We start from the raw sequence: 23,925 nt of genomic DNA, 5'->3' as shown, positions 1-23,925 counted from the left end.
AGGGATTATTATATTTACCTGATTTTGACTTTTTTTTTTCTTAAAATTTTCTTTTAGCCTGTTTTAAGTTACGTTTTGTATGCATTGGTGGGATTAATAGGATTTATGACTCATTATGTGCTGCCTCAGCTCCGAAAACAGCTCCCATGGCACTGTTTTTCTCATCCATTGCTGAAAACCAAGGAATACTATCAATTTGAAGTCCGCAGTAAGTAGTACAATTTGTAATAGATTAACTAAATATTGGTTGCATTATCACTAAATATATTGAGATTATATATCTATATCATCTATCTATCTATCTATCTATCTATCTATCTATCTATCTATCTATCTATCTATCTATCATCTATAATACATATTTGATATGTATGTATGTATGTGTGTGTATATATGTGTGTGTTTGTGTGTTTGTGTGTGTTGTATTTGTACTGATAAATAAATAAAGGGAGACTAGTATAGATCTATTTCGAGCTAATTAGCTCTCATCAGCTAGCCATACCCTTACTGGGATTTGAACCTGGGCTGTATTATATCTTAGGCAGGATATAATATAAATATAATATATATATAATATAAAAAGGCAACATTAAAAATAAAAATATGGTTTTCTGCCTGCATGGTCTTCTGTGATGAGCCGAAGGACAGAAAGAGGGAGTAGTGACCTTCCTCCCATATTTAGGCATACCAGGGGTTGTAACACAAATATATATACATAATTTAGATAGATAGACACACACACACACACATATTTGAGTTAAGCTGCATTTATTAAAATTTTTATCTACAGTTATATTACCTGAGCCGTAGTGGCACAGTGGTTAGAGTGCAGTACTGTAGGCTACTTCTGCTGACTGCAGGTTGCCTGCACTTTGGCGGTTCAAATCTCACCAGGCTCAAGGTTGACTCAGCCTTCCATTCTTCCAAGGTCGATAAAATGAGGACCCAAATTGTTGGGGGGAATATGCTGACTCTGTAGAGAGGGCTGTAAAGCATTGTAAAGCTGTATAAGTGCTATTGCTACATGCTAGTTGTTTTCTTTTTGCCATAGAAACCTTATTCTTCTATCTATAAAGAAAGACAGTTCAGCTATCTTAGGGATGCTCTGTTAGAGGTATTAGAGTTGAGTTTGATATTAAATGCATACTCCAGAAATACTTGATTTCAGAATGTGCTCTTTGACTTCTTAGATGCTGCACATGTTATGTGGTTTGAGAAAGCTCATATATGGCTTCTTTTTGTGGAGAAAAATATAATCTATCCCTTGGTAGTCCTCAATGAACTCAGCAGCAGTGCAAAGGCTATTGCTAGTCCAAAGAGATTAGATGCAGAGTAAGTAGATTTATTTTACTTTTGTTTTAATTATGATTAGCATTTTGAAAAAAAAAAGTCTGTTTGGGAGCTTTGTTTCTGTTTTCACTTCCCCATTGTATAACCTTTCATCATCCTCAGCACTAGGAATGCTCTAGTGTCTCTCATGCAACTGTAGAATAAGAAGGTCTCATTCAAGCCATTGGATTCAAATTCCTACTCACTATAGAAATTCAAGTTAAAGTTGATGGCAGATAGATAGTTCTTCTAGAGCAGGGGTGTCAAACTCTATTTTATTGAGGGCCACCTCAGGGTTGTGTTTGACCTCGGGGGGCCGTGGTGGGCATGGCCAGGGTGGGCATGGGCATAGCTCGGTGTAATTCATGTCGGAGGCGCCTGTGGTGGCCCGAGCACTCTGCCAGCAAAACTGGGCTCCCAAGCTCCGTTTTTGGCTGCGATGCCCTCCTGCAACCCTCTGCCAGCAAAAATGGAGTTCAGGAAGGCCGTTTGCGGCCCTTGTGAGCTCTGTTTTTGACTGTGATGGCGGCCCTCCCAAGCTCCGTTTTCACTAGCAGAGGCACCATGGGCCAGTCCTTTGCTGTTTTCAGGGCAGCCTTGCGGGCCAGATCTAAGCACCAGGCGGGCCTGGATCCAGTCCCTGGGGCTTAAGTTTGACACTCCTGTTCTAGAGAAAGGACACTTACATTTTCTCTTGGTAATATTTTTCCATGGTGAAAGTTATTTTACTGTTAGGAAGGAAAGTTTGAATCTCTTATTGCCTTTTCCTTGCCTAAATCTCTACAAACTGCCACACAAACTCCCCACCTGTCCTTTCTCAGGTTTAAGCTACTTGATTCATGAAATCCTCCTTTCCAACACCTTGTGTCTTAGATGCCAAATCTTTACTTTCTCTGCTTTCTGAAAACTACCATATTATTGGGACATATCACATTAATATTTGCATGAACTAATACTACCTTTTATTTTGTCCAAAACAATGGAATGTCATAAAAAGCATAGAAAAAGACTCAGAACCCTATCCATTTGACTGTCTATCTGTCATCAAGATGACTTTCCAAATACATAAGAGAAGAGGGCCAAATCTGGTGTGAAAGGAGAACTTGGGCTGGATCTAGCCCGGAGCTACCTCCATAGATAATACTTTTGTCTAATGCAGCAAAGCTTTTCATATGATGACAGGATCTTGAGACCTATTACCACCTTTTTATGTAATCTACCTTATTAACTGAATATTGGTATATAATGGGAAAAGGGGAGAATCCTATAGATCATTTTAAGAAAGGAGAAAATGCATGCAATGTAGGTGGGAGTAAAGTTTATGACTCCAGTTTGATGAGTTGGTATGAAGGCATAGATTGAATGAATATTCCACTTGTCCAAGACACAAAGTGATCTGTTGCACTGCAATATCTTTCATCTGTATGTATGTATTTAGTTTATATTTATTTATTTTCTTTCTACTTTTAAAAAAAATATGCAATTTGGGTATTCCTTTAGGTAAGATTAAGGCTTTATATAAACCTAGATACATAGGTATTCACAAATGATAAAATTGAAGTTGCAGCGCAAATTGTGCCTGTTAACAGATTTGCCTATATTGTTGCAAAGGAAATAGAAAAGGATGGAGCTGGCATTCTGCTGTTAGATATACATTGTGTCATTTTAGTGTCATCACAATCAATTGCAAAACTGGAATGTAGACATACCGTATTTTTCGGAGTATAAGATGCACCTTTTTTCCTCAAAAAAGAGGCTGAAAATCTGGGTGTGTTTCATATACCGAATACAGCATTTTTTTGCCTTCCGAAGCCCCGCCCCTTCACCAAAACGGCCGTGCATATTATTACTATTATTATTATTATTATTATTATTATTATTATTATTATTATTATTATTATTATTTATTCATGCTTCTAGACCGCCCCCTCTCCCAAAAGGGACTCGGGCGGTGTACAGTCCATGCAAAATATATCAAAATACAATAAAAAATTGAATATGTACAGTTGGAATGGAGGAGGTTAAAAATGAAATTAAAAGAACTGTACAAAGCAGTATATATAAATATAGGTTTTTAAACCCCTAAAACACACACAATAAATTAAAAACAATACCCCTAAAATAACCAGTTATTAGTACATTTGCCAGGAGGGACAGTTGTAATTATGCCAGGCCTGCTAATCGGAACAGGTGAGTCTTCAATTTTTGCCGGAAGGAGCGGAGGTCAGTAGTGGTTCTAATGTCGGGGGGGAGATCATTCCAGAGGGTTGGGCCCATCACAGAGAAGGCCCTACTCCTTGGTGTCGCCCGCTGGCATTGCCTAGTGGACGGCACTTGGAGAAGGCCCTCCCTGTGAGAGCGGATTGGCCGCAGGGATGTATGTGGGAGGATGCGATCCCGCAAGTAACTAGGTCCCGTGCCATGGAGCACTTTAAAGATGGTAATCAGCACCTAACGCACCCGAAAAACCACAGGTAGCCAGTGCAGCTCGCGCAGGAGAGGTGTTACGTGGGAGTACCTCGTACTCCCCATCACAGCCCGCGCGGCTGCGTTCTGAACTAACTGCAGTCTCCGGGCGCGTCCCAAGGGCAGCCCCATGTAGAGAGCGTTGCAGTAATCCAGGCGGGACGTCACCAGCGCATGAGTGACCGTGCGTAGGGCATCCCGGTCCAGTAGGGGGTGCAATTGGCGCACCAGGCGAACCTGGTGGAACGCCCCCCTTGCCACGGCTGCCACATGGTCATCCATTGACAGCCGGGCATCAAGGAGGACGCCCAAATTGCGCGCCCGTTCCACAGGGGGCAATTGTTCGCCCCCTATGGCCAGCGATGGAATCAGCTGGCTGAACCGAGGTGCCGGTAGCCACAGCCATTCAGTCTTGGAGGGGTTGAGTTTAAGTCTGTTGTCCCCCATCCAGACCCCGACGGCTTCCAAACACCGGGACATCACTTCGACAGCCTCGTTGGGGTGGTTTGGGGTTGAAATATACAGCTGAGTATCATCAGCGTAGAAGTGACACTCAACCCCAAAACCATGGATGATCTCACCCAGCGGCTTCACATATGTGTTGAACAGGAGAGGCGAGAGGACCGACCCCTGTGGCACTCCACAAGTCAGTGGCCTCGGGGTCGACCTCTGTCCCCCTGTCAACACACATTGCTTCCGGTCGGAGAGGTAGGAGCCGAACCACCGCAGAACGGTACCTCCGACTCCTATCCCCTCCAACCGGCGCAATAGGATACCATGGTCGATGGTATCAAAAGCCGCCGAGAGGTCTAATAGGACCAGGATAGAGGAACAACCTCTATCTCTGGCCCTCCAGAGATCATCGACCAACGCGACCAAGGCTGTCTCCGTGCTGTGCCCGGGTCGGAAGCCGGACTGGCGTGAGTCTAGATAATCGGATTCGTCAAGGTGTCGTGGAAACTGCTGCGCCACCACATTCTCAACAACCTTCGCTAGAAAGGGAAGGTTGGAGACTGGACGGTAATTAGCTAGCTCCGTTGGGTCAAGTGAAGGCCTCTTAAGTAAGGGCCTCACCACCGCCTCCTTCAAGGCAGTTGGTAAGGATCCCTCACCCAATGAGGCATTCACCAGGCCCAGAAGCCAGCCTCGGGTCACCTCCCAAGATGCCAGTACCAACCAGGAGGGACACGGGTCCATTAAACATGTGGTGGGTCGCAGCCATCCACGCAACCTATCCAAATCCTCGGGGGCAACAGAATCAAACTCCTCCCAGGATGGTCTCACAAGACTCGCTGTTGGCAGCCCGTCCGGTCCACTGAGGGGGGCCCATCCGCTCCGGATCTGAGCGACTTTGTCCTGCAGATATTCCCCAAACTCCTCTGCTCTGCCCTGCAAGGGTGCCCCCTGCGTCCTCTGTGACAAGAGGGAGCGGGTCACCCTAAACAGGGCGGCAGGGCGGTTATCCGCGGACGCAATAAGAGCGGCGCAATATCTACGTTTGGCCGCCCTTAATGCCACAAGGTAGGTCCGTAAATAGGCTCTTACCTGTGTTCGATCAGATTCGGAGCGTGAGGACCTCCACCTGCTCTCTAGACGTCTCCTATGGCGCTTCATCACCCTCAGCTCCTCGGTATACCAAGGAGCCCGGGTGGGTCGCTGCCGCAGGAGAGGTCGCAAAGGCGCAACCCGGTCCAAGGCCCCAGCCGCTGCCCTATTCCAGGCGGCCGCTAGGTCCTCCAACCGAGCGCGGGTCAGGGCTACAGGTAATGGCCCAAGCTCCGTCTGGAACCTATCCAGTTCCATCAGGTGCTTGGGGCGGTACCAGCTTGGACCGTCTGGTCCCGCCTCCTCGCGGTGGGGGGTAGCGCCAGGGAAGTCCAGCTGAAGACATGAGTGATCTGACCATGACAGGGGTGTAACAACTAAGTCCCCTATACCCAGATCACTCGTCCACTGCTCAGATACAAAAACAAGGTCCAGTGTGTGGCCGCCTTCGTGTGTGGGACCCTGAATTAATTGGGTCAGGCCCATGGCTGTCATGGAAGCCATGAACTCCCGAGCCACCTCAGATGCTGCTCCCGTCGACGGCAGGTTGAAATCCCCCATAACCACAAGCTTGGGGATCTCAACTGCCGTCTCCGAGATCAGCTCGAGGAGCTCGGGCAGGGCCGCTGATGTATAGCGAGGAGCCAAGTATACAATCAGCAAACCCAACTGCCTCCCTGGGCCCCATTTCACACCAAGGGACTCACACCCGGATATCTGAGGAACAGTGAACTCCCTCGGCTCTAGACCTTCCCGTATAACTACCGCCACCCCACCACCCTTACCCAGGGCCCGAGGCTGATGGAATGCACGGAAACCTGGTGGGCACATTTCCACGAGGGGTAAACCACCCTCGTGGCCCAACCAGGTCTCCGTTATCCCTGCAAGGTCCAGCTCCCCCTCAGAGATCAACTCATTAATGAGGGGGGCCTTGTTGGTTACGGACCTTGCATTGCAAAGCATCAGCCGCAGGCCCCGGCTCTGTAGTTCCTGGCCACCTAGGTTGCGGGGGTTGGTACAAACGACCGGGCGTAGCCAGCAGCCATGGTCTCCCAACCGACCTTGTGATCTTCTCTTGTCCTCGCATCTCCCCCCTCCCCGCGACCGTTGTAATCAAACAACCCCCTGTTGGAATAACTTGTTCCTTCTCCCCCCCCACTCCGCTCACTTCCTTCCCGGACTCACCTGTCCGTCCGGCACTGGCACTGGCTCCTCTCCCGGCCTGGTTATCCCACCCCCCCTCCCTGGAACCCCTTAATAGCAATAAAAATAGCAATACCCTTATGGAGTCTTTCAGAGAGCTCCTGGGGGCTGGGGAGGGTAGAAATGAGCAAAAGACGGGCTGTTTTTGCCTTCTCCAGCCCCCAGCAGCACTCTATAAGCTTCCACAAGGCTATGCATGCAATATTTTTTTTGACAAAAAACGGCCTGTTTTTGCGAAAAATGGGCTGGTTTTTTTTTTTTTTTTGCTTCCTCCCCTGAGCACTCTGCAAGTTCCCCCAAAGCTATTCATGCCTTTTGGGGGGGAGGAAACGGGCCCGTCTTTGTGAAAAAATGGGCCATTTTGGGGAGGTTTGCAGAGTGCAAAAACTTTTTTTTCCTTTTGGAAAGCTCTTTAACTGATTGAAGAGAATTAGATTGATCAAGTGCTGTGCCAGCAGAAACACCTACTTTTGTACTGTATTTCTCTCTCTCTCTCTATTTCTCTCTCTCTATCCCTCTACCTTCCTACCTACCTACACACACACACACACACACTCTCCCTACCTACCTACTGTATTTCTCTATCTCTCTCTATTTCTCTCTATCCCTTTATCTACCTAACTACCTAACTACTATCTCTCTACCTACCTACCTACACTCTCTCTCCCTACCTACCTACTGTATTTCTCTCTCTCTATTTCTCTCTCTCTCTCTATCCCTTTATCTACCTACCTACATAACTACTCTCTCTGTCTCCCTACCCATCTACTGTATTTCTCTCTCTCTTTCTCTCTCTCTATCCCTCTACCTACCTACTCACTCTCTCTCCCTACCTATCTACTGTATTTCTCTCTCTTTCTCTCTCTCTATCCCTATACCTACCTACCTACCTACCTACCTACCTACTCCCTCCCTCCCTCCCTCCCTACTGTGTTTCTCTATCTCTCTCTATTTCTTTCTCTCTATCCCTTCAGCTACCTACCTACCTAACTACTCTCTCTCTCCCTACCTACCTACTGTATTTCTCTCTCTTTTTATCTTTTTCTATCCCTCTTTTTACCTACCTACGTTTTTTTAAAAATTGCCTCTTCAAAACCTTGGTGCGTCTTATACTACAGGGCATCTTAATACTCCGAAAAATACGGTATGCTGAGAACCCAAACAAGATCCTGCGAGTTAGGAAATCTAATAAAAAGGAATTTTAGAAAATAAGTTCACTGAGAATAATCAACAAATTAATCAAGCAGAGGAGAGTGAGGCAAGAAGAAACTAATGTGAGTTTCTAAAGGGAAAACTAAGGGAATTCCTTGGCTTCAGATTTCATCTGAAATTGTATTTTTCCATTGCAGACTTGGTGCTTTAATGATTACTATAGCTGGTATGAAGTTGCTGCGCTCATCTTTTAGCAATCCAACCTACCAGTATGTCACTATCATTTTTACAGTGCTTTTCTTTACGTTTGATTACAATCGATTCTCTGAGACCATGCTGCTAGACTTGTTCTTCATGTCCATACTCTTCAGCAAGGTAAAGTCAAATACAGCATCGCCATTCTATCCCATATTGTTACAAGCAACTGGCAGAAGCTGGCTTAGTGTGAACATCTCAACATCTGCCAGAGCAAAGGGCGGGAAGGCTTTTTGTGTAGCAGAGCTGTCTTCTTGCTCAATGAACTTTTATAAAGCTCAAGCAGGCCCTTTTAACACAGATCTAGTTCATATATATCAGTGCTTAATTATTTTCTGTCATGCCCCCCCTAGGAAGAAGAAAACATTTCGCGCCTGCCCCCCCCCCCCGCGCGACTGTAAATAGTATAATTTGTCTATAAAATTGTTATAAGTACACCTCTGCATAACATAGCACACCGGTCTTTCCTCGTCTCCCACCGTAGTCACATGCTTTCTTTCCTCTTTCCCTCTTACTTGTCTATCCTTCCTTCCACCCTCCCTTCCTCCTTCCCTTCCTTCCTGCCTCCCTTCCAGTTCCCTCCTTCCTCTTTCCCCCTGCCTGCCTGCCTTCTTTCCCTCCTGCTTATCTATGCTTCCTTCCTTCCTTGCACCTCCCTCCCTTCTGCCTGCCTGCCTTCTTTCCTCTTTCCCTATCCTCCTATCCTTCCTTTCTCCCTCCCTCCTTTCCTGCCTCCCTTCCAGTTCCATTCTTCCCTCCTTCCTTCTGCCTCCTTCCTGCCTGCTTGCCTTCTTTCCTCTTTCCCTCTTACTTGTCTATCCTTCCTTCCACCCTCCCTTCCTCCTTCCCTTCCTTCCTGCCTCCCTTCCAGTTCCCTCCTTCCTCTTTCCCCCTGCCTGCCTGCCTTCTTTCCTCTTTCCCTATCCTCCTATCCTTCCTTTCTCCCTCCCTCCTTCCCTGCCTCCCTTCCAGTTCCATTCTTCCCTCCTTCCTTCTGCCTCCTTCCTGCCTGCTTGCCTTCTTTCCTCTTTCCCTCTTGCTTGTCTATCCTTACTCCCTCCTCCCCTTCTTCCCTCCCTCCCTGCCAGCAGCTCCTCCAGCATCCCAGCTGGAAGCAGCAGCACAACAGTCGCCGTTACCAGGGGCGAAGGGGTGGCGGTGGCAAGATCGGGCGACCGCCGCCCCTTTGTCCCGTCCCCAACAGCGGCTGTTGCGCTTCCGCTTCCAGACGGAATGCTGGCGGTGGAGCTGCTGGGGGGGAGGCGAGCTACCTGCATAAAGACGCCGCCGAGGGCATGGCAGAATATATCCCGGCTTGAAGTGGCAGCGCTGGGGACTGCTCAGAGACTCATCAGAGCCGCGGGCTGGAGCTGTGCAAAAAGTCTGCTTGGGCTGGGTGGGGGGGGGGGAAGGGAGGGAAGCCTGGGACAGCCATGCTTCCCTCCCTCCCACCCCCGCCCGAGCAGGCTTCTTGCACAGCTCCAGCCCGCGGCTCCAATGAAAATCCACAGTGCAAAGTGCTGCCACTTCCAGGCGGGATATATTATGCCTCGCCCACGCCGCCGCCGCCGTTGCACCCAGATGGAAAGGGAGCCTTCGCGCCCCCCTTTACGGAGCCTCGCGTCCCCCCAGGGGGGCGCGCCCCACTATTTGAGAACCGCTGATATATATTAAACTCCTATTCATTTAGCCATGGTTCACTGAATAAACTATAGTTGGCTGATTTTGAGCAATGTACGAAGCCATAAATTTTGATTCATAAAATATAATGGCTGCATTCATACAAACTACTAAGCTGAAACCACTGTTTATAGGTGAGCATGTCATGTGAGCACAACGTGTATTCTTCTTCAAGTATTATTTTATTGTTTCCTGTGTGGTTTTGTATGATGTATGCCTTGTTACTAGCCGAGAGACCATATAGGTTTCTGTACACGAGTTAATAAGTAAATGGATAAATCAGAATTTTTATGGTACCAAGTATAAAGGCGTTTTGGTCAATGTTGACTAATCTCAGAAAGCTAAGTAAAATTGTACATATTAGACATGTAAAGTAAAATTGGATAATTGGACAAATTTTGATTGGAGATTTAACAGGATATCTTAGGGTAGTAGACAAAAACTAAGAATTTGAGAAAAAAATATCCCAGAGGAAGCCAACATAAACTACCGAGAAAATGGTTTGTTGTAAAGAAAAATACATGGGCACGTCCATGTAGTCTCCAGAAGTGACGATTGACTCTACTTTTTAATTTTTTTTAGTTTTACAATGTAAAATAAATCTTGCAATGTCATGGTATTTTTTTCCTGAATTTTAAAAGCGAACCCAGAAAAATTCCATTTCATTTCGCTTGTTGACAGTGGTGTTTAATCAGTTCAACAGGGCATGCTTACACACAGACATGGGATGCGGTGGTAGGTCTTGGTGGCTTCCTCAAATCAAGTTCCCTTAAGCCTTAATGGAGACATTATTCTGCACGTGCTTCAAGAGGATAAAATCCATGCACGATTATGCTTCTGTGTTGCTACTCTTGCTGGAGCTTATATTTCTAAATATTTTCTTCTGATTTCTTTTGTAGCTTTGGGAACTTTTTTACAAACTAAGGTTCGTGTACACTTACATTGCTCCTTGGCAAATCACATGGGGATCTGCTTTCCATGCTTTCGCCCAACCATTTGCTGTGCCCCGTATCCTTTTGAAATTCAAACTTACTTTAATTTGATCTCCTGAAATCTAAACCTAGTAGAGAAAATATGTAGTAAATGATCACAAAAAGGAAAGACTAATTTACATGCTCAGTGTTGTAAGAAAAAAGAATAAGGGACAAATATCCAGCTTCTCTTTATCCTGCTAATAAAGAATCTAGATAACGATTATGACATCCTTAACTTTATTGTCCGGTAGATTCTGCAATGCTGTTTGTCCAGGCAATCGTGTCTGCCTTTTTTTCTACCCCATTGAACCCCTTTTTGGGAAGTGCAATATTTATCACTTCTTATGTCAGACCCGTCAAGTTCTGGGAGAGAGATTACAAGTAGGTGTTACGAAATCTTACAAGGCTTTCATGTATAGTGTATTGTAATGCATTGAAATTTAAAATATTTTTTTAAATCTCAAAGTCACAAATGTTTCTTTTCTTGATGCTGACTATTCTGAATATATAACGTTTTAAGGGGGGAGGGGATGAAACTACAGAGCTTCAAATATTTCCATTTAATATATACATTTTTAAAGGAGTGGAAAAGATTTGAGTTTCTCAGTGCACAAGAATAATGCATCTGCTTTTTTCCAGCCAGGCGTTCTCATTTTGATATGTTTTTCTAGCAAGTCTTGCCAGAATTTAAAGAACTGTTATTAACTAGGTTTCTCATGCTTTTTAGTAATGTTTTGATTTCTTTATTGCAATGCCCCCCTAAAATGGATTTTTATGGCATTTGTAAAATTTAGCTTTCTGGTTGCCACAACATTCATGAAAGTATCATTCAGAACTTTGAAAAACAGACAGGATCTGTTTTCACACATAGAAAACATATCTGTCTCAGCCTCTCCTGTCAGAAAACAAATGACTGGAACTAGCACTGTTCATCGCCCTGTTCAGTAGTGGGTTGCAGGTGGTATGCCCAGGTACGTGTGTACCGGAGCACCTGATACCGTTCCGGTACGGTGCTCCGGAGGGCCCACCCACCCACCCAAGCTCCTTACCGGTGTTTAAAGGCTTCCGCGCTTCCACGCAGGCGCATGGCGCGTATAGCGCCCACGCAATGCTCTGTGGAGTAGATGGAGCGTTGCAGAGGCGCTAAGACGCATGTCCGCACTGCGTGCATGTGTGCACATGTGCTACCCGCATCCATGAGGTCACCGCCAGCCCCGTTCCAACCGTACCGGTTGGAACTGGATTTGAAACTCACCACTGGCCCTGTTTCAGTTTTGTAAGCAGGGAATCAAATATTTTGGACAATCACCAATTGGGGAAGCCCCTTATTGTATATCAGATTCTACAAAAGTTTCTCCCATACTTATTTTAAGATAAGGCATGTAAAAACGAGTCTCTGTCTGGAAGGTAGAATGGTAGGAAAAGAGTAAGCACCTTGTGGTGCTTCATTTCAAGGCATTTCAGGGATACAAGTTAACTCCACTTTTTTGTCTTTATTTCAGCACGAAACGAGTGGACCACTCAAACACAAGACTGGCCTCTCAGCTTGACAGAAACCCAGGTAATATTGATAAAAGTAGGCAGGTGAACTGTTTAGTGGATTGTGCAACAGCTCAATTCAGTCCGTACCTTTTTTTTGGTGGAAAGCAAAATTAACCCAATGAAAGATGATATTTTGCATCTTTTAAGGAGGTGGGGAAGAGCTCTTTCTAATAGATAAGTATATTTTGTATGTGCAACAGTATTTACCTGCTTTTACCTGCTTTTACATTAGGATTCTGTCTTTGATAAATGTATTATGGAGGATAAATATTAATAGGATATTTTGTTTTATAGATATTGTTAGTAATTTACTTTAAATTCATTTGCAACAAATACAATTAATTCTTAGATACTACATTCCTTAATCATTCAAATATATTGATTGTGTTAATGATTGAATCTATATTCCTTATCAGTTGTCTTCTTAGATGATTTGATACATACTACAGGTAGTCCTCAACTTACAACAGTTCATTTAGTGACCTTTCAAAGTTACGACGACACTGAGAAAGATGACATGACCATTTTTCACCCTTATGATCGTTGCAGGATCCTCATGGTCATTTGAATAAAATTCAGGTGCTTGACAACTGACTCATATTTATGTCGGTTACAGTGTCCCAGGGTCATATGATCTCTTTTTGTGACCTCTTGGCAAACAAAATCAATGGTGAAGCCAGATTCACTTAATAACCATTTACTACGATGATAACTGCAATGTTTCACTTGACAACTGTGGCAAGAGAAGTTGTAAAATGGGACAAAATTCACTTAATAAATTTATCACTTAACAACAGAAATTTGGGGCTCAATTGTGGTCATGTCCAGGTCTCTCTGTATTCATCTAATACAGGGTGTGAAACTCAAGGCCCGGGGGCTGGATCCAGACCGTGGGGTGCTTAGATCTGGCCTATGGGACCACCCTGGAAACAGTGAAAAACTGGCCCACGGTGCCTCTTCTAGCGAAAACTGAGCTTGAGAAAGACCCTCCTGAGCTCCGTTTTCACTGGCAGAGGGTTGTAGGAGGCCATCGCAGCCGAAAATGGAGCTTGGGAGCCCATTTTTACTGGCAGAGCACACGGGCCACCAACATGAGTGATGTGAAGCTAGCCACACCCACCCTGGGCACACACACCCCAGCCCCCCCCCCCCCAGGTCAAACATAATCCTGATGCATCCCTCAATGAAATTAAGTTTGACACCCCTGATCTACCATGTTTCCCCGAAAATACGACAGGGTCTTATATTTTTTGACCCATGAAATATAGCCTTGGGCTTATTAAAGGGGAGGCCTTATTGTTTTTGCGTTGCCGGGTGGCTGCTTCCTTGCAAGCGGGCTCCTGAAGAGCTGGGCACAGCCTCAGGGTCGAATGGCTGTGTTGCGCTGTCACAGCAGCAACACGGCAGCCATGAGGTGACCACGCTTACGAGCAGCCGCCCAGCAACCCCCCTTTCCAGCCAGGTACAGCACCACTGACCGACCTAGTGGTACCTGGAAGGCACCAAGCAACGCAAGCGCCTATTCGCTGCTCTCCGTCTCCTGCGGCTCGGCGCTTTTGGAATTCCCCTAGGTGAGTGAATGGGGCTCTGCATGGCGGGAGAGGGGGTTGCGCGAGTGACTTTACTGCTCCCCACAGTCTCCCCTCGCAGACTCACGATGCCCTTGGCTAACTCTACAGTACCTGCAGAGCCAAGGCATCTCCGCTGTTGGCACCGCCCGCCACTTGGCGTTTTTTTTTTTTTTTTGCCGCTTTCAAAGCCCGGAGGATGGATGCCGCTCTGGGAGTATGCTCTATGGTAGCGTACAACCATAGAACGTACTCCCAGAGCAGTATCCTACCTCCATGCTTTGGAAGCCACAACGGAGGACGGATGCTGCTCTGGGAGTACGCTCTATGGTTGTACGCTCTGCAGCCCACAACCATAGAGCGTACTCCCAGAGCGGCATCCGTCCTACGTGGTTTGAAAGCCGCAAACAAAAACCTCCAAGCGGCAGGTGGTGCCAGCAGCGGAAATGCCCTGGCTCTGCAGGTACTGTAGAGTTAGCCAAGGACATCGTGAGCCTGCGAGTCGTGCGAGCGGGGAGCGGAAAAGCCGCTCACGCAACCCCCCTCTCCAGCCATGCAGAGCCCCATTCACTCACCTAGGGGCATTCCGAAGGTGCCGAGCTGTGGGAGGTGGATGGTGGCGAACAGGCACCCGTGTAGCTTGGTGCCTTCCGGGCACCGCTAGGTCGGCCAGCGGCGCTGTGCCCGGCTGGAAAGGGGGGTTGCCGGACGGCTGCTTCCAAGCATGGTCACTTCATGGCTGCTGTGTTGCTGCTGCGACAGCGCAATGCAGCCATTCGACCCTGAGGCTGTGCCCGGCTCTTTGGCAGCCCGCTCGTAAGAGAGCAGCTGACCGGCAACCCCCCCCCTTCTTCAGCTGGGCACAGCACCACTGACTGACCTAGCGGTACCCCAAAAGCAGCAAGCAACGCGAGCACCTTTGCCTCCCCACCTCGTTCCCGCGACCTGGCGCCTTCAGGATACCGCTAGGTCTGTGAGCTGTGCTCTGCTTGGCCGAAGGGGGTGGATTGTCCAGGGGGCTTATTTTCAGGGGGGGGGTAATATTTTTGCCCACCAGAAATATGTGGCAAGGCTTTAGTTTCAGGACAGGTTGTATTTTTTGGGAAACATGGTAATAAATGAATTCAACTAATAGATGAAAATCTTTTTTTCTAACTAAAGAACCATATTTTTCTAAACTGCAGCTTCAAAATTATAACTAGTATTTCCTATTTTTGTGCCCTTCTATCTGAATAAATCTATAGTCTTTCTTTTATGTTTTTTCCTATTTTTTCAGGGAGAAAAAAACCAAAATTCTTCTGCTGTCCTTATGAATATTCCTCTTTCACAATCCCTATTTAAGCTACCAGATATATTCTAGCAACTTGCCCAAATCCTTGAAAAGGATTCCCCTTTTCAAAAAGAGTTTATCCAAAGATGAGAGAACTATCTGTAAAACAATAATTAACCTTAACCAGGGGCAAGGGTTAATCCTCTATGCTAGGCGCTAAAGAGTGCAAACTTTATTTCTACTTTGGCTATCTCTGTATTGTACTATTGTAGAGAAAAATGGAGAAGTGCTGTGGATACTATCTTGAGTTCCTGGAGATGGTTCCTGATCTCTCTCACTTTTGGGGTGCCCCACCTAAGAAATTTTCCTTGATGCCAAGAGAACTACATACATTAATGTTTCTACAGTGGAAATAATATGGCTAAAAAGAAGGTGTTGAGTCAGCTATAAGCTCTTAAAGTGATCATTTATCCCAGTCTGTTTTAATATCTTGGGCTGATTTTTCAATAGAATTGTAAAAATAAATTTATGTTTCTAGTAGATTGCATTATTTTTCTCGTCCATGTAGGTTCTGATGACAATAACTTGAATTCAATCTTCTATGAACATTTAACTCGCTCCCTTCAGCACAGCCTATGTGGAGACTTACTCTTGGGGCGATGGGGAAACTACAGTACTGGAGATTGCTTTATTCTTGCTTCCGACTACCTCAATGCACTTGTACACCTTATAGAGATTGGCAATGGCTTAGTCACCTTCCAACTGAGAGGGCTTGAATTCAGAGGTAAAGTCTATGTGAAGGCACTTCTCATTAATCTTCGCATACTACTTTCTGCTTCAGACATTATAACATGCTAATTTAGTCCATTAGATTAATAAATATTTTAGATTGAGATGCTCTGAGTCTGGGTAAAATTGATAGAGCTGAACAAAGTTCATTTTATAACCTGAGATCACTTAATCTTTACTTTCTTCAAATATTTCAACAAAAATCCTGTTACTTTTTCTTTCATTAGTGAATTCTATTTTAGTAATTTCTAACCCCTTTCCAGTGGTATAAACACTGTAATTAAAAAAAAACTATGTTACAGACATGGCTGATCAAATGAACATGAACTCATGAAGGTCCTTAATTATTTATCCCAATATTACCCTGTTTCCTTGAAAATTAGACCTCCCCTGATAATAAACCCAATCGGGCTTTTGAGTGCATGTGCTAAAATAAGCCCTCCCCCCAAAATAAATCCTCCCCAAAAATATTGCAGCACAGCAGGAGCCATGAGGTGACCACGCTCGCTGCCTCCTGCACCTCAAAAATAATAAGACCTCCCCGAAAATAAGGCCAAGCGCTTATTTTGGGGGTCAAAAGAAAATAAGACCCTGTCTTATTTTCGGGGAAACACAGTTCTCATCCCATTTTCTACCAGAAAGCAAGTGCAAATCATTATTTTTAAATTATCAGAACTGGTGGTGTTAATGTTCCTATTTTTAAGAATTACTTTTTTTCATTTCAGGAACTTATTGTCAGCAACGAGAAGTAGAAGCTATCACTGAAGGGGTTGAAGAAGATGAAGGGTTTTGTTGCTGTGAACCTGGTCATTTCCCTCATGTGTTGTCTTTTAATGCTGCCTTTGGCCAGCGTTGGCTCGCTTGGGAAGTTTTAGTCACAAAGTATGTCTTGGAGGGTTACAGCATCACTGACAACAGTGCTGCTTCCATGCTTCAGGTCTTTGATCTAAGGAAAATACTCACCACGTACTATGTCAAGGTATATCTCTAACTCAGGAATGTAGAACAAGGGTGTCAAACTCAATTTCATTGAAGGCCGCATCAGGGTTGTATTTGACCTTGGGAGGGGGACATGGCCAGCTCGATGTCACTCTTCAAGGCTCCGTTTTTGACCACGATGGTCTCCTGCAGCCCTCTGCCAGTGAAAACGGAACTCAGGGAGGCTGCACGCGGCCTCCCTGGGCTCCTTTTTCGCTGCCAGAGGGCTTCAGGAGGCCGTTGCGGCCAAAAGTGGAACTGGGGGCAGGCCACACGCAGCCTCCCCTGGTTCCATTTTCACTGGCAATGGCACCACGGGCCAGTCCTTTGCTGCTTCCAGGATGGTACCGCGGATCAGATCTAAGCACCTTGTGGGCCAGATCTGGCCCAGGTTTGACACCCCTGATTGAGAAGAATAGTTTGCACAGTATTTATTATTTTTAATTTCTCTGGGTGGGAGGATGGAGATTTACATTTGAAATTCAGACTCCTCACATTCAACTGCAAAGCAACTTTGATTACCAGTGCATTTCTAGCCAATATGATTTTTTCTATAAGCCCATTATCACCTTCTTTTGAAAATAGTTACAATATTGGTATAGAGGTAGTCCCTAATTTACAACCACAATTGGCTCCAAAATGTATGTTGCTAAGTGAGATAGTTAAATGAATTTTGCCCTATTTGATGATCTTTTTTACAAGAGTTGTTAGGTGAATCACTGAAGTTGTTAAGCTAGTAACACAGTGATTAGGTTAATCTGGCTTCCCCATTGGCTTTGCTTGTCAGAAGGTTGCAAAAGGTAATCACTTAACCCCAGGACATTGCAACTGTCATAAATATGAATCAGTTTCCAAGCATCTGAATTCTTTCATGTGGCCGTGGGGATGTTGCAATGGCCATAAATATGAAAAATGGTGATAAGTCACTTTTTTCAGTGCCATTTTAAATTTGAATGGTCAATAAATGAACTTTTGTTAAGTTAGGACTACCTGTGTATACCACATACACTATATTGCCAAAAGTATTCGCTCATAACTGAGTCTGATTATGTGTATGGGTGAGCGAATACTTTTGGCAATATAGTGTACATTAATACAATACAATACAATAGCAGAGTTGGAAGGGACCTTGGAGGTCTTCTAGTCCAACCCCCTGTCTAGGCAGGAAACCCTATACCGTTCCAGACAAATGGCTATCCAACATCTTCTTAAAAACTTCTAGTGTTGGGGCATTCACAACTTCTGGAGGCAAGTTGTTCCACAGATCAATTGTTCTAACTGTCAGGAAGAGTTCTAACTGTGAGGAATAGCATGAATAAAACAGCTTAGTAATCATTTGTAAAGAGAAAGGCAATTCTAAATGGTTTCACGATCCTGTAAAGTTTACGCACCCCCCCAATAAATCTGGGTATTTTCCTTTCTTCCATTTCTTTACCTTTCATTTCTTTACTATGGCTTGGGTCTGGTAAATAAACCGTCAGGGTTCAACATCTACAAAGGATGTGGTTAATCCTTTTTCTATGTTTGCTAAATACTTAAAAGTGGCAATCAGATGTATATATTCTAACAACTTTAATTTTTTATCTTGTAGGGTATCATCTATTATGTAATATCCTCTCCCAAGCTAGAGGAATGGCTATCAAATGAAACAATGCAGGAAGGACTGCAGCAATGTGCAGATCAAAGTTACGTAGATGTAGACCCTACATTTAATCCTAATATTGATGAGGATTACGATCATCGGCTAGCAGGGGTTTCAAGAGAGAGTTTTTGTATAATTTATCTCAACTGGGTAGAATATTGCTGCTCTCAGAGAGAAAAAGTAAGTATTTTTGAATGATTAAGAAATCCTACGAAGATATGCTATCTTATCTTTCAAAGAACATCTAAATCCTGAAAATGTGGAGGCATTGGGAGGTGAACTTCTTAGCTGAGTCCCATATGTATGTATGTATGTATGTATGTATGTATGTATGTATGTATGTATATATATATATATATATATATATATATATATATATATATATATATATATATATATATATATATATATATATATATATATATATATATATATATATATATATATATATATATATATATATATGCTGGTTTTGTTGTATTCGGGTCTTTTCCCGTGTAAGGTTGAGATTGTCTTTGCAACGTTTCGGCAGGATCACACCTGCCATCTTCAAGCTGTGGGCTTAAAACGTTGCAAAGACAATCTCAACCTTACACGGGAAAAGACCCGAATACAACAAAACCAGCATACCTACACCCGTGAAAATCTACGAAAACATATATATATATGTATGTATTTGTGTTACAACCCCTGGTATGACTAAATATGGGAGGAAGGTCACTACTCCCTCTTTCTGTCCTTCGGCTTATCACAAAGACCATGCAGGCAGAAAACCATATTTTTATTTTTACTGTTGCCTTTTTATATTTGTGTTGTAATTGTACTGATAAATAAATAAAGGGAGACTAGGATAGATCTATTTTGAGCTAATTAGCTCTCATCAGCTAGCCATACCCTTACTGGGATTAGATTAGATTATGGCTAGCTGATGAGAGCTAATTAGCTCAAAATAGATCTATCTTAGTCTCCCTTTATTTATTTATCAGTACAATTACAACACAAATATAAAAAGGCAACAGTAAAAATAAAAATATGGTTTTCTGCCTGCAGGGTCTTTGTGATAAGCCGAAGGACAGAAAGAGGGAGTAGTGACCTTCCTCCCATATTTAGTCATACCTATTTCCCTGGCTCAACTAATAAGGAAGAGAACCCGTGGCTTAGTGGTTAAGACTCCTGCCTAAGATATATACAGCCCGGGTTCTAATCCCAGTAAGGGTATGGCTAGCTGATGAGAGCTAATTAGCTCGAAATAGATCTATCCTAGTCTCCCTTTATTTATTTATCAGTACAATTACAACATACATACATACATACATTAGCTCATCACAGAAAACCATCCAGGCAGAAACCCATATTTTTATTTTTAATGTTGCCTTTTTATATTTGTGTTGTATTTGTGCTGATCTATACTAGTCTCCCTTTATTTTATCAGCACAAATACAACATATATATATATATATATATATGTGTGTGTGTGTGTGTGTGTGTGTGTGTGTGTGTGTGTTGTAATTGTACTGATAAATAAATAAAGGGAGACTAGGATAGATCAGGGGTTGTAACACAAAGTCATACCAGGGGTTGTAACACAAATACATACATATATACATATACATATACATATACATATACATATACATATACATATACATATACATATACATATACATATACATATACATATATATATATATATATATATATATATATATATAGTATTTATGTTAGCTATGAAGAGAATTTATTGCTGCCAAGAACCTACTCAGTAATAACAATTTCTCATTTGCTGATGATGGAACATAAAGGCTTGCAGCCATTTTTTTTAAAGTGAAAGTGTATGTCCCATTTTGGGTATTATTCTCTACTTTTTTTTCTTAAGAAAATAGAAAACAGTGATGAAAACGTACAGTTTGAGTTATATGATGGAACATAACATCTTATATTCTTTACCTAATGTTTTCAATTTTTGTTTTTCTTTTTACTCAAAGCCACTCAATGCAGATAAGGATTCTTCTCTGGTTACCCTTTGCTATGGACTGTCTGTTCTTGGTCGGAGAGCTCTGGGAACTGCTTCACATCACATGGCTAGGTACTCTTATTTACTATTCCAGAATATAGTCCCCTAGAATATAGCTGTGCCTTTTTCCATTCCATAATAAGTGCAGGATGATGAAGGATGTACTTAGATCCGTTTGCCCCTTTCTTTCATTTTGGTTGCTTCCTTTTTGGAACGGTTCATAGCTAGACCTTATCTCAATATGTCTGTTAATGGCTGATTTCTCAGAGTGACAGACCTTTAAAGCAGCGCTTTTCAATCTTGGCAGCTTGAAAACATGTAGACTTCAAGTAACAGAATTGTGGAAGCTGAAGTCCACATATCTTGAAGCTGCAAAGATTGAGAAACACTGCTATAAAGAATATGCATTTTTGGATCTTTTGATTTTATTATAGTCATTGACCAGCACTGAGTTGGTATTTGAGACAAGCTCAATCTATAAACATCGAGAAGAAGAAAAGGAAACTTGGGGAATCCTTCCGTTAAGTTCAAGAATAGAATAAGTATAAAATTGATTCTTAGGGAAGTAAAAGACTCTTGAGACACAGAAGTAATTTGTCAGCAAATAGGCCAGGTGCTTCTTCGGTAAATAACTGCAGAGTACAAGGTAATGCAACTACTGTTGTTCTCCTTTACACAAAGAATTTATGCCACTTTTCTGCCAAGTAATTTGAGGTTGATTAGTTTTCCTTTAGTGTTTCAGCCATTCTTGAATACATAGCCAGGACAGATGAGGAACTGAAGAATGATTGTCAGCTCTCTCTCTTTTTTTTTACTCTCCTGATTTATATTTGTTTATTATGGCAATTTAAATTTGCTTGGCAGCCCACAATGTTTATATAAAAATGAAAGTCTTACTTTCTTCAACTAATTTTAGAATACTGAATGCTTGCTTTAATGTTTGGGGTTTCTCTCCCAAACCAAACAGTAATCTGGAATCTTTCCTGTACGGGCTCCATGCCTTGTTTAAAGGAGACTTTCGTATATCATCAATTCGAGATGAATGGATTTTTGCAGACATGGAACTACTGAGAAAAGTGGTGGTCCCTGGAATACGCATGTCACTAAAACTGCATCAGGTATACAGAATGCTTGCACAAATGCACACCAGCCAAAAGTGACATAGATGATTATAACTCAAACTCTGTGGGTTTGTAGCAGTCATCCCATTGGTAAAAAAGTTGATTCAAGAGCAAATGAAGCTCTTGAAAAAGGAGTCACTTTTAGTAATGTATGAGGAAAATTTTTAATTGTGAAATGAATGCCAATAAATACAGTAAAAATTAATTTAGTGTTATATTTATTTATTCATTCATTCACTCACTCATTCAGTTTCTGTTGCCACCGATCTCAAACCAGTAACTGGTATCATAGTCATTCACTAAGATGGGCAGCTTTAGAAGTTGAATAAAATAAATACATAAATAATGCTTGGTTCACACATATATCTGTATACATAATTGAAATGTATTAAAAGAATGTTGTTTCAGTAGGTTGAAAAATACATGGATGTATGTGGCGATAGCATTCTTTGTGAGTTTATTTAGGATAATTTATCAGGAAAGGAAAACATTTAACTTTCAAGAAGCAAATTGGCTTTGACATTTTTTTAGTTACCTGTTTGAACAGGATTTATTTTCATAAATAGCTTCATAATGAAAGATAGGTAAGTTATGTGAATTTGCCTTACTTAGCAGGATCAGCAATTCAATATAGAGTGAATAGATATTCTGAATAGATATTTTAATAAGTTTAATAATAATAATAAGTTTGAATTTATTAGCCGCTCCCTTTCCAAGTAGGACTCGGGGCGGCGTACAATGGGGCATATAAACACAGAAAATATATAAAAACACATAGGCATACATACAGAACATACATACAGATACACAAACACGGACTCGAACTCGGAGGAGGTAGACAATTTACATCATATAGACAGTTAAAAAAACCCGCATTAAGATACCCCAATTATAAAAACCCCATATAGAATTAAAATTTAACGTTTAAAATACAATTTAAAACCAGTTAGGAGGAATAAGAATAATTACGATTGAGCCAGGCCAGATAATTGAAAGAGGTGGGTCTTCAGCTGTACACGGAAGGAGCGGAGATCGGAAGTAATCCTGATGTCACGGGGGAGGTCATTCCACAGGGCTGGGCCCACCACAGAGAAGGCTCTGCTCCTGGGTGTCGCCCCCCGGCACTGTTTGGCGGACGGCACCCGGAGAAGTCCCTCTCTGTGTGAGCGAATTGGTCGTAGGGATGTGTGAGGCAGGATGCGATCCTGCATATAACTAGGCCCTGTGCCATGGAGCGCTTTAAAGATCATAATCAAAACCTTGAAACGCACTCGGTAGACCACAGGAAGCCAGTGCAGCTCGCGCAGGAGAGGTGTTACAGGGGAGTATCTAGTCCTCCCCATAATCACCCGCGCGGCCGCGTTCTGGACCAACTGTAGTCTCCGAGTGCATCTCAAGGGAAGCCCCATGTAGAGAGCATTGCAGTAATCCAGGCGAGACGTCACTAGCGCATGGGTGACTGTGCGTAGGGCATCCCGGTCCAATAAGGGGCGCAATTGGCGCATCAGGCGAACCTGATGGAACGCCCCCCTTGCCACGGCTGTTACATGGTTATCCATGGACAGCCGGGCATCCAGGAGGACGCCCAAATTGCGCACCTGTTCCATGGGGGCTAGTTGGACGCCCCCGATGGCCAGAGATGGAAGCACCTGGTTGAACCGGGAGGCCGGAAGCCACAGCCACTCCGTCTTGGAAGGGTTGAGTTTTAGTCGGTTGCCATCCATCCAGACCCGTACGGCCTCCAGACACCGGGACATCATTTCGACGGCCTCATTGGGGTGGTTCGGAGTGGAAATGTATAGCTGAGTATCATCAGCATACAGATGATATCCCACTCCAAAACCACGGATGATCTCGCCCAGCGGTTTCATATATGTGTTGAACAGGAGAGGCGAGAGCACCGATCCCTGTGGCACTCCACATGTGAGTGGCCTCCGGGTCGAACTCTGCTCCCCTGTCAACACACGTTGCGTCCGACCAGAGAGGTAGGAGCCAAACCACCGTAAAACGGTGCCTCTGACTCCCAGCCCCTCTAGCCGGTGCAACAGGATACCATGGTCGATGGTATCGAACGCCGCCGAGAGATCTAATAGGACCAGGATAGAGGAACAACCCCTATCTCTGGCCCTCCAGAGATCATCAACCAATGCGACCAAGGCCGTCTCCGTGCTGTGACCGGGTCGGAAGCCGGACTGGCGCGGGTCTAGATAATCATTTTCCTCCAGGTGACGTGGGAACTGCTGTGCTACCACACTCTCTACAACCTTCGCCAAAAAAGGAAGGTTGGAGACTGGACGATAATTGGCTAGGTCCGTTGGGTCCAGGGAAGGCTTCTTGAGCAGGGGCCTCACCACCGCCTCTTTCAAGGCGGCCGGTAGAGACCCCTCACCCAGCGAG

At 43.8% G+C, this 23,925-nt stretch overlaps 1 protein-coding gene across 4 annotated transcripts in view; it reads left to right on the top strand.

The window, feature by feature from the left end:
• Window positions 1–23,925, top strand: part of PCNX1 (pecanex 1) — a 109,270-nt gene that overhangs the window by 70,885 nt on the left and 14,460 nt on the right. For all 4 annotated transcript variants that reach the window (XM_081934971.1, XM_081934970.1, XM_081934969.1 and 1 more), the window contains 11 exons: window positions 58–208; window positions 1,191–1,332; window positions 7,893–8,070; window positions 10,530–10,638; window positions 10,856–10,985; window positions 12,107–12,165; window positions 15,553–15,768; window positions 16,499–16,752; window positions 18,343–18,573; window positions 20,379–20,479; window positions 21,375–21,525. In XM_081934971.1, coding sequence (XP_081791097.1) covers window positions 58–208; window positions 1,191–1,332; window positions 7,893–8,070; window positions 10,530–10,638; window positions 10,856–10,985; window positions 12,107–12,165; window positions 15,553–15,768; window positions 16,499–16,752; window positions 18,343–18,573; window positions 20,379–20,479; window positions 21,375–21,525 — 1,722 coding nt within the window. The remainder of the gene's footprint in view (window positions 1–57; window positions 209–1,190; window positions 1,333–7,892; window positions 8,071–10,529; window positions 10,639–10,855; window positions 10,986–12,106; window positions 12,166–15,552; window positions 15,769–16,498; window positions 16,753–18,342; window positions 18,574–20,378; window positions 20,480–21,374; window positions 21,526–23,925) is intronic.

Source organism: Natrix helvetica, assembly GCF_964273705.1.
Source record: "Natrix helvetica genome assembly, chromosome: 1".
Taxonomy (NCBI): domain Eukaryota; kingdom Metazoa; phylum Chordata; class Lepidosauria; order Squamata; family Natricidae; genus Natrix; species Natrix helvetica.
Note: the sequence above shows the minus strand (reverse complement) of the source record. Positions and strands in the feature narration are given on the sequence as shown.